The sequence below is a fragment of the Pogona vitticeps genome, chromosome 6 (genome assembly GCF_051106095.1).
Source record: "Pogona vitticeps strain Pit_001003342236 chromosome 6, PviZW2.1, whole genome shotgun sequence".
Lineage (NCBI taxonomy): Eukaryota > Metazoa > Chordata > Lepidosauria > Squamata > Agamidae > Pogona > Pogona vitticeps.
Window position 1 is genome coordinate 94,852,254 of NC_135788.1, and position 17,588 is coordinate 94,869,841.

At 42.7% G+C, this 17,588-nt stretch overlaps 1 protein-coding gene across 3 annotated transcripts in view; it reads right to left on the minus strand.

Moving 5' to 3' along the window:
* Nucleotides 1–17,588, minus strand: part of MLLT6 (MLLT6, PHD finger containing) — a 120,054-nt gene that overhangs the window by 21,096 nt on the left and 81,370 nt on the right. For all 3 annotated transcript variants that reach the window (XM_073004294.2, XM_073004295.2, XM_073004293.2), the window contains exons 11-14: nucleotides 7,084–7,268; nucleotides 5,426–5,543; nucleotides 2,371–2,437; nucleotides 410–549 (exon numbers count right to left, since the gene is read on the minus strand). In XM_073004294.2, coding sequence (XP_072860395.2) covers nucleotides 410–549; nucleotides 2,371–2,437; nucleotides 5,426–5,543; nucleotides 7,084–7,268 — 510 coding nt within the window. The remainder of the gene's footprint in view (nucleotides 1–409; nucleotides 550–2,370; nucleotides 2,438–5,425; nucleotides 5,544–7,083; nucleotides 7,269–17,588) is intronic.

The window sequence follows — 17,588 nt, forward strand, 5'->3', positions numbered from 1 at the left end:
AATACTGCCCACCCTCATGTGCCTATGTTCATATGCAACATTGCACGCTGTTTGCTCTTATTGCATCACTTTTGAAATGCTATTTCACTGCACCCTTGTTATCAAAACAGGTATAACTTGTTAAAAGATGGCTATGTTGCTTGTTACTTCCAACACCTAGCAGAGACTGCTTCTGTTCCATTTAACAGTATTTGGCTCTTCAAGGACTGTGTGGTGCTGTAATCTTTTTCACTGCCAAGTCTCCTGGGTCTCTGATCTGCCTGACAAGTAGAGGTTTCTGCATGGGACACTTTCTCCATCGCTGAGATAAAATGAAGGCTGACGTCTGGCATTTGCTCCTCTCCCCTTGACCGCCCCCTGCATCTGTCAAGCAAAGACCCCCTTTTCCAGGTAAACCCCCCTGACTCACTGTTGACGCCAGCCTCCCCATTGCCCTGTTTCTCCAGGAGCTGCTCAATGTTTGGTGTGGCCTGGGGGACATTTTCCAGCTGACCGCTGCTCGTTGAGACTGTCTGGTCGAAGAGAGTGGGGAGACTGCTAATGGGAGACCTGCAGGGGGAACGAGGTGGAGGAAGACAACCATCAGAAATGAGAAGGACCAGACCAGATGAACCTGTACAGAATTAACAAGTTCTGAAGTGGGCTGGAATTACAGCAACAATAAAAACACTTATAATGAGATACCCGGATGAGTTTACAAAATATGACATGTCATAGAAATCCTCTCCTTACTACTGATTACCTGGTTTCATTATGTGATCAATCCTCTACTGATATAATGTCAGCTATGATGAATCATAGAATCTGTTCTCTTTGCCTGGGAGGTCTATAAATCTTTGTAGGACTCCTGGGGGAGTCAGTTATCCTTATCAGGTTCTGGCAGTGATCCTTTCCTGTTCCATCACAAGCTCTCAGTACCACATGTCTTTGACTTGGAACTCCAGTTCAACTGGGACTTAGACAGGGAGATTTAAAAAGCTCCGCCCTGAAAACTACATATAAAGGCATACCTCGGTTTATGAATGCATCGGGTAACGTAATTTTTGGTTTATGAAAGAAAATCCATTGAAAAAAATGCCTCGGTTTACGAATTTTTTTTCACAATACAAAGCAAGTTTCCCCAGGATGCATTGCACCTGGGAGGTTTATGCATGCATTCCTATGGGAAACCGAGTTTTGATTTGTGAATTTTTCGCAATACGAAACGTCCCAGAGAGCATTAAATTCGTAAACCAAGGGATGCCTGTATTGTTTTAAAAACAATGGGGCTTGTGACACCTTCATCAGATGAAAGGGGCTTGCAGTTTATTCCAAATAAAACATGTTACTATTCAAGGTGCGACAAGAAAGCTTGTTACTTTTGCTGCAACAGATTAACACGACTAGCACCATCAACGTTACTTTGGACACATAATTCTCCCATTGCCTGCCCTAGAAGAAGACCTTGAGCAGCCAGATGTTGGATTCTGGACTCAGTTCCAGAGCTTATGTTTACAGATTATAGCTAGAGATTATTATGCAATTTAATTAGAGTCAATTGGACTGCCAATCAACACAAAAAATATAGCTATTCTTCTCTTTCATGTGGTCAGCAAAAGAGGGGTAGGCTTTCACGATAGGAAAGAGAATGAGAAAGAACTACAGCAGTGGTTCCCAACCTTGGGGCCCTAGATGTTCTTGGACTAAAACTCCCAGAAGCCTTCACCGCTAGCTGTGCTGGCCAGGATTTCTCAGAGTTGTAGGCCAAGAACATCTTGGGACCGAAGACTGGGAACCACTAAACTACAATAAAGATTTCCAGAATTTTCCAACATATTTCAAAAATAAGAGGCTACTCTCAAGAGATGGATTAAAGTAATCTGTTCTGATTGCACTTAAGTCTTCTCCAGTTAACCAGAGCCTGGAAAAATTACTTTGGGGCACTACAACTTCCAGAATCCTGCTATGGCCAGGAATGCTTAGAATTGTAATTCTCAAAGTAACCTTCCAAGCACTACAGACAAAATTAAAAGTAACTGAAGAGTAGGTACACTTTTCAGCATGCAACAGAAAGGTCCAGATCAATTTCTTGAGGATAGAAAAGCTGTTCAATCCATGTTCAGTCTTTTCCACATCCGGAAAATACGACAGATTGCAGCTTCCATCACCCCGAGCTGACACAACTGGAGAAGCCTGGATTAGACAAATATGGAAGCCCAGCTTGTCAATAAACCCACAAGGCACTATGGGTCCTGCTTTTGTTGTGGTATGTCCTATTTTGTGGTGGGGATTCATATCTCACCCTCTGCTTGACAGCCCCTGGGTGCCTTATTTCATCTCCCTGCCTCTCCCCACTCCCAAAGCCCCCCCCCCCCGTGGAAAGAAGCTTACATGGAAGAAAGACTTTCTTGGGGTGATGACCCTCGGCAGGCAAAATTACAGTCTTCCAAATCTGGCTCTGGAATTGGAAACATAAGTGATGGTTAATCTTACTTTTCTCTTATATTTTTCTGTGTCCAGACAGCCCTGTACCTTAACACCAACCCCAAGTCTACTTCTACCTAACGACATAGAGGCCTGACTAGACATAATGGCAAGAGTCTTTTTGCTTACCTCCAGGTCTACCCCAAAAAGAGCAAAAAGGAACAGAGAGAGTAAGGAAGGAAATCCTTCCACATCCATTGTTTACCTCCAAACACATTCACAAGCATTTTTCTTAAAGAGCATTCACTTCTAGTCCCAAGGCTTGGCTAAGAAGGCAAACGGCAGCAAGCATGGAGTGGGGGTGGGGGAGGACAGTCGACAAAGTGAGTGTCAGTATAAGGAAGTGTTTCATGTTCTCTGTACATGCCTTCTGCTCTGCCAAGCTGGACCCCAATTTTTTTCAGAGGCAGACCTGAATTTGCAGAAACAGGTTTGCTGCTGACATGAGTGCTGGCTCCAGATTTCTAGAGAGGCCCTTGGTAGAGACAGTAAAAATCTGCCAACTTCATTTTCTCCCACATTCCATTTTTATTTTTAACACCTCAAAGTTACTTCTGTCCCAAATATGTCATTTGTTGGTCTTGACAAATTCTTTGAAAAACAAACTGAACTGACACTTTCAACTACCTGCACTAAAATTTTACAGATACTGAGAGAAAACTAATGAGGGAACTACACTGGAATGGCATGGCATAAATAAATGGATGAAGGGCCAACCCTAATTTAACCCTAGCATACGTGAATACACAAAGCTTTAGTCCCAGATTTCTAAGGGTTAAACATTCAAAGCCTAGGTCCTTGATGGATGGATCTGTCCATTTTGATTTCTCTTTGATAGACATTAAAAAGAATCTCTTAAGTTCTTTTTGTTCTAAATATGAAGAAAGATGTAAATGTTAGGAAAGAAATTGTTTTAAAAAATGGAAAAGAACTCAAGCAAAATGCTCACTCACCCTAGCCTTTGGTCCCTGTGCCTTTAGCATACGGACTTCCTGCTGGACCTCTTTTTACCACTACCATTCATTTGCCCTCCCTCTTGACCCAGGTTCCAGAATTACCCACAGGAAGGAGGAGTACAAGGCTGAGGATGATGCTACCCTCTCCTCGTCCTTGATGGTTCCTGTGTGCTCTGGCAGAGCAGATGAACAAACAGTGAAGGCAAGGAGGAACAGGGCCTGGAGGCTCTAGAGGCTGACCGAGGGCCTCTTACAGGTACATGTACTTTACAAGTGCTCAGTGATGCTGACGCCACGTTTTTGCCCTGGATAATATGTTTAGTTTGGCCTACCAAATTTCTACACATAATGAGGAATTCTGCACTTAACCGTTTTCCATTTACAAGACTGCAAAAGTAAACCCAGCTCAGTTAGTAATGGACTCCTAGCTATTTTAAAAAATATTGTTTGAAAATATGATTCCGAAAATGTTATACATCCTTTATGCTGGCTGTGGAATTCTGGGAACAGTAGTTCAGAAAAAAGAAATCCAAACCAATTCCACTTCTGCTTAATTATAATTATGTGTCATCAGTTCTGCCTTATGGCAACCCTTTTCAAGTTGTCTAATAGAGAGTCCTTAGAAGTGGTTTACCGTTTCCTTTTTCTGGGGGCAACCTGGGACGGTGAATCTTGTCCAAGGCCACACAGGCTGGCTTTTCTGGGTTGCCCAGTGGGGAACTGAACCCCCAACCTCATATCTAACTCACTGAGGTATCCAACCAGCCCATTTCTGCCGACGCTCCTTTAAAATGAAAGCCTTTTATATCCCCTGTAAAGCTGGAAGTGTTTGGTGCAACCTTTCAAAAACACTGCTGCTATTTCCTGTCTGAAGGACTGTGGTTTCTCCTTCCCACCACCAGATGGCAATCTAGTGTAGTCATTGTCACTCTCTAAGCCTACTGTATAACATAACATCTTCCTTTTTCACTGCTCATGCGCATGGCTCACTGTGTCATTTTTCCCAAGAGTTCCAGCTCAGATTTCAGACGCTTCAATAGCTACTGTACTTATATGTGCCAAAGAGCTTGATCTCTGTAAATAGCACATTGTTCTGTGCAAGAAAGCAGGAACAGCTTTCTCATTCTCCCAAATGTGGAAACCCTCATCTATTCTCACAATTTGAGGACTGATCAATATAGGGAAAGGGGAAAATAGTCTTGTAAACTGTGACTATATTACAATATATTCTTCCAGGTTTAGTACAATGCAAATCAATTCCAATTTTTCCCATCTACACAATGTAGATTGTAAGCGCAGGGTAAACTTGTACTTTTCTTTGAGGAATAATTTCTTTTTGAACACCCATCGGGAGGTTGTTTATTTTAAATCACTCTACATCACACTGTTTTTGGACCCATTTTTTGGTTGTGTGAATGGCCATGTTGTTGTATTCTGAGGGGAGGGCATTTCCTATGCTGATGCTTTGGTGATGTGTTTGAGGTGGTGTGGGATACTTGTCCCTTTGAGAAATCAGTAATTATATACCTACTGTCTGAACTGTTTTCCTTTTAAAAAAATTTATACAAAACCATTTGACTTTAGCAGTACATCGCCTAGGCGCTGGAACATTTCTGTCTGCAACACTGATGCGGCGCTATGCCACTTAGAATAAACAAGAGGGGGGAAATATCTTTGGATGAAGACATTATGGACAAAAATGGAATGCGAACAAAGTCAGGACAGACCCGTGGGCAGATCAAAGTGTCAAGCCTGGGTCTACTTAAGGCCATTTAAAGAGTAGTGTAGTCTCTTGTACAGATTCAACCCGGTTGAATCAAGGTGTTCCCATGATGATGAGGACAGTGACACAAAGAGCATGTGACGCAAATTGACAATAACAGCAATATCCCAACACAACTCTCAGGTTATTTAGACAATGTAGTCACACCCTGAGCCTTTTTGACTTCGGGAAAGAAACTTTCGAATGACATCAGAGTGCTTGTGAAATATCTAGGTTTGTGTACCTGTCCGGTTGGTCTCTGACTGGTTCATCAAGGGATTAATTGACAACCCAGAGGTGAGGGGACTTCCAAAAATATGTGAGGAAGGGAGACTGAACGTAGATCCCGCCAGGGAGAACACCTGTAGAAAAGGTAGACGAAGGGAGGAGATAAACGCATTGCATTTCCAAAAGACCTTTGACAAGCAGTGACAATCTTTTAGGGGAGGAATGATCTAGGACTTCCCGGTGTTGTCTGAACACGATTCTCATCAGTTCTAGTAAACAAAGCCAATGGCAAGGGATGCTGAGAGCTGCAGTTAAAATTGTCCCTGCCCCACTTTTACAAGAAAAAGAAGCATCATTTCTGGGCCCTTGTGTCAGAGCAGCTCTAAAACATTTGCTTCCCATTTTGCTGAAGGAGCACTAGCTGCTCTGTTCTTTAAAATGAAAACTCAGGAGAAACAGATCAGTCTTTTTTTCTAGGCAACGGGGAAAAAGCGGAGGCCTGTACATCAGTGAAGCCAGAGGCTAGAACAATGACTATAGCTTCAGCTCTAGATAATCAGGTCCACAGCCAGGTCTCTGGATGATTGCTTCAGTTCACCACTATTAATAACACCCCTATGTTTTGTTTTGCTTTTAATCAGAAAGTGGTAGGACAAAAGGGTTTTCAGCTTTCATTTAATAACAGGAATTTTCAAGTTGCAAATTAAAAATTGGCAGCCATATTTCCTGGGAGGATTAAAGACAAAACGAATGGCACCCTTGAAGCTTCTCATGCAGCCTAACACAGGAAAGCACATTCATATACTTAATACTGCTATTAGCATGAACAATACTGCAGACTTCAAACTGACACACTGTAGAAGAGTAAGGGTGACGTACCTCAGCAACGAGGACTCTGAAGTAATGGTCTCCCTAACCTTTAAGGGAAGCAACCATTCTTGATTACAGTGATGCCCTACAAGACAAATGCCTCGCAGGACAAAAAACTCGCAAGGCAAATGGTTTTGGCAATGGGGTTGATGACTCGCAAGACAAATGTTCCTATGGCCATGCTTCAGAAGACGAATGTTTCCCGTTTTTTGTTCCTGCCTCATGTTTGCTGATTTTTAAGTGTTTTTCTATGATGTTTAAAAAGTTAACGTTTTTTGACTGAAATTTTTAAAATCATCTGCACAATATGTATGGCTTTAAAGAGCACTTAATAAACCCTTTGTAAACCAAATTTAACTTTTTCCTGACTTTTTTTGCCCATAGGAACACATTAATTAGATTGCAATGCATTCCTATGGGAAAACGCGTTTCGCAAGACGAATTTTTCACAAGACAACATTAACTACAGAACGAATTTAATTCTCCTTGCGAGGCACAACTGTATTTCTATAATTCTTGATTTACCATGGCTTATAAGCTGTTGTTTTCTGTTTACAATTTACCAAATTTTGGAAAAGTTGCCCTTCGGGCTTAGTTGTATGGTGTAACTCTGGGAGGCGCAATCCAAAACAAGCAACTTTTCTAAGCTCTGCCCTTTATATATCCATAAGGGAAGATGGTCCTATTGAATCTGGATAATACTTACATGCCTGGAGAGAATAGTTTAGTACCTGTAGAAGAACTGGTAAGGTTGACCTTCACACAGAAATGACAAGTTACGATGGCTGAGTTTCATGCCCTTACCTGGGTGGTGGAGACGGAAGAAGAGGAGGAGGCGGGAACGGTGCTAGCAAAAGGAGAGCGAGTGAGCTGGGGGAGTGAGGAAGTGCCTTGGTGAGCCAGGAGGTTGGAGGAGAGGGGCGTGCTGCATACTGTCCTGAGCACCCCACCTCCATGGGAAATGGGGTCCTTATTACTCGTGTAAATCCCTGCACAAAGAAATCAAAGCCAGATGTGAAGCAAGGCAGTCACCAAAAGCAGTAACCATTCGTGCCAGATCATTCTTTATCTACAAGTCTTATCCGTTTTCTCTCCACCACCTGTCCAAGATAACATAAACGCCTTTCCTTGCCTCCTTCACTCTCCTACAATAATTCCAGCTGGACATGCCAATATTATGTCTGTTTCAGAGAACTGGACCAACCAGAGACTGATGGCTTTTCAAGAGCACAGATTCACAAAAGCACTTCTGCTGCTTGTTTAGTTTAATGTGTGGGGTATGGCAAGGAGAACGAAACCGTGGCCTTCTGTAAGTTGTTTGCCTGCATTAACCCTCATTATTGGGGTGAAGGGAACATCTGGAAAACTAATGTGTTTCCCCGAAAATAAGACAGGGTCTTATATTAATTTTTGCTTCAAAAAAGGCATTAGGGCTTATTTTCAGGGGATGTTTTATTTTACAGTCATGTCATCTTCTTCTGGTTGCTGCACAATGGTGGAGAGCAGGGTTTCACTTAACTGGGGCTTACTGTATTTTGTGGGTAGGGCTTATATCACGAGCATCCTGAAAAATCATACGAAGGCTTATTTTCAGGTTAGGTCTTATTTTAGGGAAATAGGGGGTACATACCTCACCCCTGACATATAACATCGCCCTTGTCCCTAAACCACAAAGTACTGATTCCTGGAAAATGTGGTGACTTTTCTAAGCTTCTCCCCACAAACTCCACTACAGTTCTGCAGTTCTAAAATGTTTGGGTTTGTTGTTGTTGTTGTTGTTGTTGTTGTTGTTGCTGCTGTTTTTGCTAGGGTGCCAGCACAACCTTGGGATCCTCAGCCCCCCCCGCTCCTCCTCCAGTTTAGGGCACCCAAAAATGCTCTGACATGTCCCAAGAATTGTTGAGGGATGCATAATAGGCCATTTAAAGTTAATTTCCCTTGGGCCTGTATTAAACTTGAAATAGCCATTTTGAAAGACTTTCATGTTTTTTTTTAAGGAGCAAGATTTGTTGCTGTTTAGTCATTAAGTCGTGTCCAACTCTTCGTGACCCCAAGGACCACAGCACGCCAGGCCCTCCTGTCTTCCACTGCCTCCTAAAGTTGGGTCAAATTCATGTTGGTAGCTTCAATGACACTGTCCATCCATCACGTCCTCTGTCGTCCCCTTCTCCTCTTGCCTTCACACTTTCCCAACATCAGGATCTTTTCCAGGGAGTCCTCTCTTCTCATGAGATGGCCGAAGTGTTGGAGCCTCAGCTTCAGGATCTGTCCTTCCAGTGGGCACTCAGGGTGGATTTCCTTCAGAATGGATAGGTTTGATCTCCTTGCAGTCCAGGGGACTCTCAAGAGTCTCCTTCAGCACCACAATTCAAAATCATTAATTCTTCGGCAGTCAGCCCTCTTTATGGTCCAGCTCTCACTTCCATACATTGCTATTGGAAAAACCATAGCTTTGACTATGCGGACCTTTGTTGGCAAGGTGATGTTTCTGCTTTTTAAGATGCTGTCTAGGTTTCTCACTTTCCTCTCAAGAAGCAGGCATCTTTTAATTTCCTGGCTGCTGTCACCATCTGCAGTTATCATGGAGCCCAGGAAAGTAAAATCTGTCACTACCTCCATATTTTCCCCTTCTATTTGCCAGGAGGTGATCAGACCAGTGGCCATGATCTTAGTTTTTTTAATGTTGAGCTTCAGACCATTTTTTGCGCTCTCCTCTTTCACCCTCATTAAGAGGTTCTTTAGTTCCTCCTCACTTTCTGCCATCAGGGTGGTATCATCTGCATATCTGAGGTTGTTGATATTTCTTCCGGCAATATTAATTCCGGCTTGGGATTCATCCAGTGCAGCCGTTCTCATGATGTCTTCTGCATATAAGTTAAATAAGCAGGGAGGCAATATACAGCCTTGTTGTATTCCTTTCCCAATTTTGAACCAATCAGTTGTTCCATATCCAGTTCTAACTGTTGCTTCCTGTCCCACATATAGGTTTCCCAGGAGATAGATAAGCTGGTCAGCACTCCCATTTCTTTAAGAACTTGCCATAATTTGCTGTCACCCACATAGTCAAAGACTTTTGCATAGTCAATGAAGCAGAAGTAGATGGTTTTCTGGAACTCTCTGGCTTTCTCCATAATCCAGCGCATGTTAGCAATTTGGTCTCTAGTTCCTCTGCCCCTTCAAAATCCAGCTTGTACTTCTGGGAGTTCTTGGTCCACATACTGCTGAAGCCTGCCTTGTAGGATTTTGAGCACAATCTTGCTAGCGTGTGAAATGAGTGCAATTGCACAGTAGTTGGAGCATTCTTTGGCACTGCCCTTCTTTGGGATTGGGATGTAGACTGATCTTTTCCAGTCCTCTGGCCACTGCTGAGTTTTTCCAACTTGCTGGCATATTGAATGTAGCACCTTAACAGCGTCATCTTTTAAAATTTTAAATAGTTACTGGAATGCCATCACTTCCACTGGCCTTGTTGTTAGCCATGCCATCTAAAGCCCATTTGACTTCACTCTCCAGGATGTCTGGCTCAAGGTCAGCAACCACATTATCTGGGTTGTCCAGGACATACAGATCTTTCTGTCAATCTTTCTCTGTGTATTCTTGCTAACTCTTCTTCATGTCTTCTGCCTCTGTGAGGTCCCTACAATTGTTGTCCTTTATCATGTCCATCTTTGGACAAAATGTTCCTTTAATATCTCCAATTTTCTTGAACAGATCTCTGGTTTTTCTCTTTCTATTATTTTCCTCTATTTCTTTGCACTGTTTGTTTACGAACGCCCTCTTGTCTCTCCTTGTGATTTTTTGGAAGTCTGCATTCCATTTTCTGTAACTTTCTCTATCTCCCTTGCATTTTGTTTCCCTTCTCTTCTCTGCTATTTGTAAGGCCTTGTTGGACAGCCACTTTGCTTTCTTGCATTTTCTTTTCTTTGGGATGGTTTTTGTTGCTGCCTCCTATACAATGTTACGAGCCTCCATCCATAGTTCTTCAGGCACTCTGTCCACCAAATCGAGTTCCTTAAATCTGTTTTTCATTTCTACTGTGTATTCATAAGGGATTTGGTTTAGATCAGGGGTGTCCAAGTTTTCACCTTCCCTCGGTCACGTTAAAAGATGAAAATTTGGTTTGGGCCGCACATAAATTTGGTTTGGGCCGCATGTGGGGGGCAGCCCTAGCCATCCTCCGCAGCCCCACTCCGGTGGCTTTATGGGGCCGGGAGGGGGTCCACCTATTGACGGGGATGGCGCAATGCAGTCACGCAGCCCCCTCCCCCCTCCCCTCCTGCTCCTTCCTTCCTTCCCTCTCTCTCCCCCCCCCCCACAGTTGTGACGTGCACCAGCCACATTGTGGCCACAAGCACCGGCAGTGTAACTTGAAACTTTGGAATTTCTTTTAAAATAAAAAATTGCGCTGGGCCGCATTATGAGCTGACCTGGGCCGCATGCGGCCCTCGGGCCACAGGTTGGACAAGCCTGGTTTAGATTATACCTGACTAGCCCAGTCGTTTTTCCTATTCTCTTCAGTTTAAGCTTGAATTTTGCTATGAGAAGCTGATGATCGGAGCCACAATCAGCTCCAGGTCTTGTTTTTGCTGACTGTATAGAGCTTCTCCATCTTGGCTGCAGAGAACATAATCAATCTGATTTCGGTATTGCCCATCTGCTGAAGTCCCTGTGTAGAGTCACCTCTTGTGCTGTTGGAAAGGAGCAAGATGCCCCCTCCCAAATCTGGGGGAGGGGGAGTCAGGTGGGTGTGCTTTCTCGACCCTTGGTGGCTGCTCACTTCTGATCCTTGCAATGCTTTTTTTTTAGTAAAAAGAAAAGAAAAGAAAAGAAAAGGAAAGGAAAGAAAAATGGTATCCTTGAACCCCAGGATCAGAAGCATAAAAGATAGGCGAGCCTCAGTTTGATTTAACTACAGTATATGCTTGTCTGTAAATATCTCTACAAAGTTGGGTGGCAGCCAAGTTCCCCCAGAGGCAGGAAAATTTACAGTAAGTGCACCACATACTCACACACACAACAAAGGGAGTTACAGTACAATCCCCTGTTGCGCCATCTCAGTTTGCAGACAGAAGTGAGTGCTTTCCGGATGGGTGGGGGAAGCCAAACTACATTGCCTCCAGTCAAATGTGAGGGAAACTCCTTGTCAATTTCATAACCTTCCAATCCAGCAGCCAGTTTTCAAAGCAATGCTATCAGACTTTGGCTGAATTCCAGGATGCAGGTGAGTGACTGGCTCCTCAGGCCTTCTGTCTTCAGACAAAAGCTGCAATCCTAAATGGACTTACTCCTACAGTGTAAGCCTTACGGAACACAACACCACTTACTTCCAAGCACATCTGTGTAGGACTGCACTGCACAATAGTTTCAGCCTTTATGAAAATGTCCTCTTTGCAGAACTGGAGCTGGAATGTATGTTATTTAGCCAGCCAGATATACCCAGAGCATCCTTTTTCAACTAATAATTTGAGTGACTAAACCCACTCCCCACCAAACCCAAATTCCCATAGCTGCTGTTCTAATTTCACCTAATTTGTAGGTCTGGGGCTGGTTACAGGGAACATATGTCTCCCCTGTTACAGCAGCTGCACTAGCTGCTGATCTATTTCCAGTCCTAATTCAAAATGCTGATTTTAACCTATAAAGTCCTAAATGGCTTGGGTCCAAGCTATCTATAGGATCTTACAGGTATTTCCCTTTATGCACCTAGCCAGATTCTGAGGTCATCAGGAGAGGCCTTGCTCTTGGTCCTACCACCCATATTGGCATGTTTGGTGTGGAGAAGGGAGAGGATCTTCTCTACTGCGGACTCCAACTTCTGGAACTACCTCCCACAGAAGGCCAGGTTGGTCTTTGCTGTCCTTCCACAAGCAGGCAAAGCCTGTTCTCTGCAGGCCGGCTTTTCTTTAAATGACCAGTTGACCAAGAGGAGTTCTTTAAAGCAGTGGTCCCCAACCTTGGGCCTCCAGATAGTCTTGAACTTCAACACCCAGAAATCCTGGCCAACAGAGGTGGTGGTGAAGGCTTCTGGGAGTTATAGTCCAAGAACATCTGGAAGCCCAAGGTTGGGGACCACTGCTTTAAAGGGAACACTTTATTCTGTGTTTCACTTGCATTTTTAATATTGTTCTTATTATTATAAGTTTTAGTATGATATTTGTTTAATGCATTTTAAATATTGAAATAATTCATTATGTATTACTTTCTTTTAATACTGTAGGCTGCCTTGGATCCTCCAGGAGAAAGGCAGCATACAAACATTTTCAATCAATCAATCAATCAATCAATCAATCAATCAATCAATCAATCAATCAATCAATCAATCAATCAATCAATCAATCAATCAATCAATCAATCAATCTCAGATATAAATCCACTCAATGCCTTTTGCAGCCACCTTCTCTAAGCCTCAGTCCTTCTCCTTCCCCCTCTGCAATACAGAGACAATAGCGCTTGACCATGTTTACTTTCCATCATGGGTGCCCGACCCCCAGGCCATGGACCGGCATCAGTCCATGGCCTTGGAAGGATGGGGCTGCCGAGACAGATTTTTGAGGGCCGAAGGAACACATGCACTCCTACCCACCCACACAAACATATATGCCCGCCCCCGCCTGCATACACCTCCTGCCCGCTTCCCATATGCACACACGCCCCCTGCCCCCCCGCACGCACAGACGGACACCTGCCACCCTCCAAGTCCTTGGGAGAATGGTCTTCAACGAAACCGTTCCCCGGTGTCAAAAAGATTGGGACCCACTGCTTTACATCATTTTTGTTAGGATTAAAAGATTTTACACTTGACCTGTTGAGAAGCTATAGTAAGTAAAAGCATTATTATTATTATTATTATTATTATTATTATTATTATTATTATTATTATTATTATTATTATTATTATTATTATTATTATTATTATTACTACTACTACTACTACTACTACTACTACTACTACTACTACTACATCACACTTCCTATTTCTCAACATTGTTGTTACTGCCATCCTCATCATCCTCATCAATAGTACCTCTTATTTAGCAAGTCTAAAAATTAGATATCAAACCCTAAAAATCTGCAAGTGAGATGACATGTTTGCAAAAATAGCTGATTTTTGGATTTCAGGAAGCAAAATAACCACAAATTGAATCAAATTAACCACAATTGGAAAAAAATTTAACCACAATTGGCAATTGTTTTAAATTGGCAATCAAAGCTTTTGGAACAACTCCCGTTGCTGAAATTCATATGGGGAGGAGGGTGCCCTTATTTCGCATCCAAATTCTTTAACTTCTTGGCTTAATGTCTGGTACTTTGCAATGTCTGCTTTCTGTATTTCTGAGAATGCTTGTTGCCAGAGCTCCAATTTCTATACAGTATGCTTTTCTTTCTTTCTCTTTTAAAATCTGGAAGTAAGATATAATATTTGGCTTCTTAAAATCAACCACTTAATCCAGGATATTTGCTTGTCTCAGTAATAGTACTCTGGTATCATTTTCTAAAAATGGAATTTATAATATGGAGGAAAAGATATGAATGGCCATTTGCTGAAAAATGATCCTTTTGAATTGGTTATGCTGTACATGCAATCAGCTGATGCCTGCTTAGGGCATCCAGCTATGATACGATGAACTGTTTCTTTGAACTTATGACAGACCCAATATAAATCACTTCTTTTTCCTTCATAATTATTTTCTGATAGTATATAGTATAAATAACTTGACAGTGGATGGATTGTACAAATCAACCCCTCCTTTTCAGCCTGAAGATGGCCTGATAAAGCCACCGGTTTCAAAGTTTGACTACAGCAGTGGTTCCCCACTTCCGATAAACTAGATGTTCTAGGACTGCAGTTCCCAAAAGCCTTCACCACCAGCTGTGATGGCTGGGGTTTCTGGGAGTTGCAGTCGAAGAACACCTGGGTTACCCAAGGTTGGAAAACACTGGACTATTGGATCCATACAGAGATGTTTGATATCAGCAAATCCATGCTCACACATACGCCGTGGCAAATACAGGAACTCTGTACATGTCTTTGGATGATGACACTGAGTCATAGGACCACTGTATTTCCAGTCCACAATTCCCAAACAGTATGTTAATACCACAGCTTCCACCCCCCCCCCTTTTGCCTCAAGTTCTGTTTTGAGTACCATCTTCACTCCATCAGAGTACTTCTTCTTGGCCAATATTCTAAATTCCTGATGGTTTATATTACAGTTTTCATGGATGTCCAGATATTTATGTTCTGTTTATTCACATGGGGTAATCATTTTAGCCAACTGCAATAAAAGCAACTAAGAGTCTTATTGGGCTTTAAAAGTTAAAATTATTATTAGGGCATTAATCTAACTTTATGACATGAACATTTTTAGGCCACATTCGTTAAAAAAAAAAAATCAGATGTAGGCTACAATTCATGAAAGCTTGTGCAGTAATAACTGTGTCATTGAATTTTTTTTTAACCCTACTTTTTATCCCGAGATCTCCTACTCTCTATTCTTCAGGACTATTTTACACATCCCAAGTATATGTACACACTAAAAACCTATCATCTAGTGGCCAGTATCCTATTGCAGGGCTCCACTGGCCCAGAAGGAATGAAGTCACCAGCTGTGGCAGACTGATGCTAACAAAAGAGTTTTTTTTTTAAAAAAAAAATCTGCATTCATGCAACCATATCTCATTGCATGCCAGTTGAACACACCCCAAAACTGGAAAAGTAACTTCTTTGTTAGTAGCAATTGGCCATTGCCAGTGATGTCTTCTGTGGCGTGAGTTTCCCAGAAAAAAAAATGGAACTGAAAAAAACTTCCAGAAAAATTTATTTCCTCTAAATAGTCTTATCTGATTTAGCATGCTTGGTTTGTTGTTGGAGAATGTTAGCAAGAGAAAGCAAGAAAAAAAGACTCAAACAAAACAAAACAAAGACCATGTGAATGTCTGGTCCAGATCCAGCCAGGAGACAAATGAATTATGCACAGGAAGAGGTTGTCACATTTTATTTTTCCGTTCCCTCCATGGTCAATTGTGCACTAGGGTTTGCCAATGCTAGTTGCCTCAGAAGGATAATTTATAGGCATTCATAAAGCTATATTTAGCCCATCTAATATGATTAGCTGTAGCACAACAAGCCAGCCCACTAAGGAAAAATGCAGACATACATGGTGTGGAAAATTTTCTACAGAAAACTCTAGCACTGGAAAAAGTTTCTGTCTCTTCTGCTACACCAGAAAAGTTCCACAAGAGGATACTGGCTGTTACAGTGGTGCCTCGCTTAATGATGATAATCCGTTCCAGGAAAATCGCCGTTAAGTGAAAACATCGTAAAGCGAAATTAAAAACCCAATTGAAACGCATTGAAACCCATTCAATGCGTTCCAATGGGGTAAAAACTCACAGTCCAGCGAAGATCTTCCATACGGTGGCCATTTTCGCTGCCAGTATAGCAAGGAATCCGTCCCTAAGCGCAGCGGGGAGCCATTTTAAGCAACCAGTGGCCATTTTGAAAACCCGACGATCAGCTGTTTTTGATCATCGTAAAGCGAAAATCGATTCCCAAAGCAGGGAACCAATCATCGCTAAGCAAAATTCCCCCATTTAGACCATCGTTTTGTGATCGCAATTGCAATCGCAAAAACATTGTCGTAAAGCGGATTTGTCGCAATGCTGAGCAATCATTAAGCGGGGCACAACTGTATTTTGCATGGGTACCGGCTTCTAGCTTGTGGCAACATCTCTCAGAAGCTACTTGCAAGGCAGCCCTCAGCATTCATCTTCTGGGGAGCAAAGCTTAGAAATCTTGGCTATGACTGTTAAGAAGCCAACCGCAGACTAAGGTGGGGTGGTACAACTGGAGAAGGTTCATGTGACGATCTCTCCCACCCAGCCATCTCAGCCCAGACCCACTACAAACAGCTGCCGAAACACAGAGGTAAAGGGTGCAGTTGAAATTTAGGGGCCAACTGTGAAAACTCCTTCATAACATGCATTCCCTGCTTGTTTTCAAAGTGGTTTTATAGTTTGCTCCTGAAATTCAGTGGCAAATTTTAATTGCTTTGCTGGAATTCAGAGGGAGGGTTGAAGCCTGCAAAAAACAAACAAAAGAACAAACACCCAGATGTGGGGACCTCATGCAGCTACAGGCCATGTGTTATTTGCGGCTTCTCTAAAACATAGGCAATGCAATATCCTCTAGATGTTCTAGGCTACAACCTCCAGTAGCCATGGAGTTTGTTTCTGGACCTTGTGGGATGCAGTCTGTAATATATTGGGGGCATCAGGCTTCCTAGAGCTGGTATAGCTCTGTGAGTTGGAACATCTGGCTGTAGCACCTGTGCCTTCTGGCACATACTAGCCAAGGTCACCGGGAGCATGTGTAGGGTTAAGTGACGTGCAACATAGATAGCCTTGGGCAAGCTGCACAGCCCCAGAATTCCATAAGGAGGGACTCTGAGTAGAAAACCTGAGTAATTTACACCTGAAAAATCCAGGAGGGTCACTGTAAGTCGAAATCGACCTAGGAGCACATACTCATTGTTAATCATGTTTCCTATTCTAACAGTGTTAATACTGGCAGACTGAATCAGTTCAGGCTATTACATTGAACCCACTACGGACCAACTTTCTGAACAGATAACGCAAGAGATCTGGCTTCCATACCTGCTTTGAAAACGGCTCTCCATGTGTATTCCACCTCCCCAGATGACTCCTGCCTTTTATACAGCCAGCAATGCAGGCAACAAAAAATGGAGACAGATGGGTGGTATGCATGTGTGGAGGAGAGTCTGGAAAACTGCATGCTTGTGTAATAACATGTTTGCTTTACTCTAGTCGGGGATGGTAAATAGGTGGTGCTCCTGGTGTTGTTGAACTATAACTCCCATACTTCCTCTCTTGTTGGCTTTGATGGCTATGAGATAAAATTCAACTGTATCAGAAGACTGAAATGTTGCCCACCTTCAGCTTATGCAGATCCTGGCCCCTCTGCACATCCCATTTGTAGGTACTTATTAATTCTTACTAGTTCTTACTAATTCAACAGATCCCAGTTTGTCCCCAATACAGCTGACACACATTTGCAAGCATGCCTGATCGCACAAATTCACCCATAAGGGAGCAGCTTCTGCATTCGTAAACCTGCATAATATATACAAAAAATTAAAATTGTCCTCCAGAAGGGCCTGTATGATGGGTTGTTCTCCACCAAACCCACCATGAAGATGTACACTATTCAAATGTGACAGGAGAAGAAAATATATGGCCTGAGGTTGCGATTAGAGGAGGCATGTGGTTCCTAAGAGCTCCTCCATGAA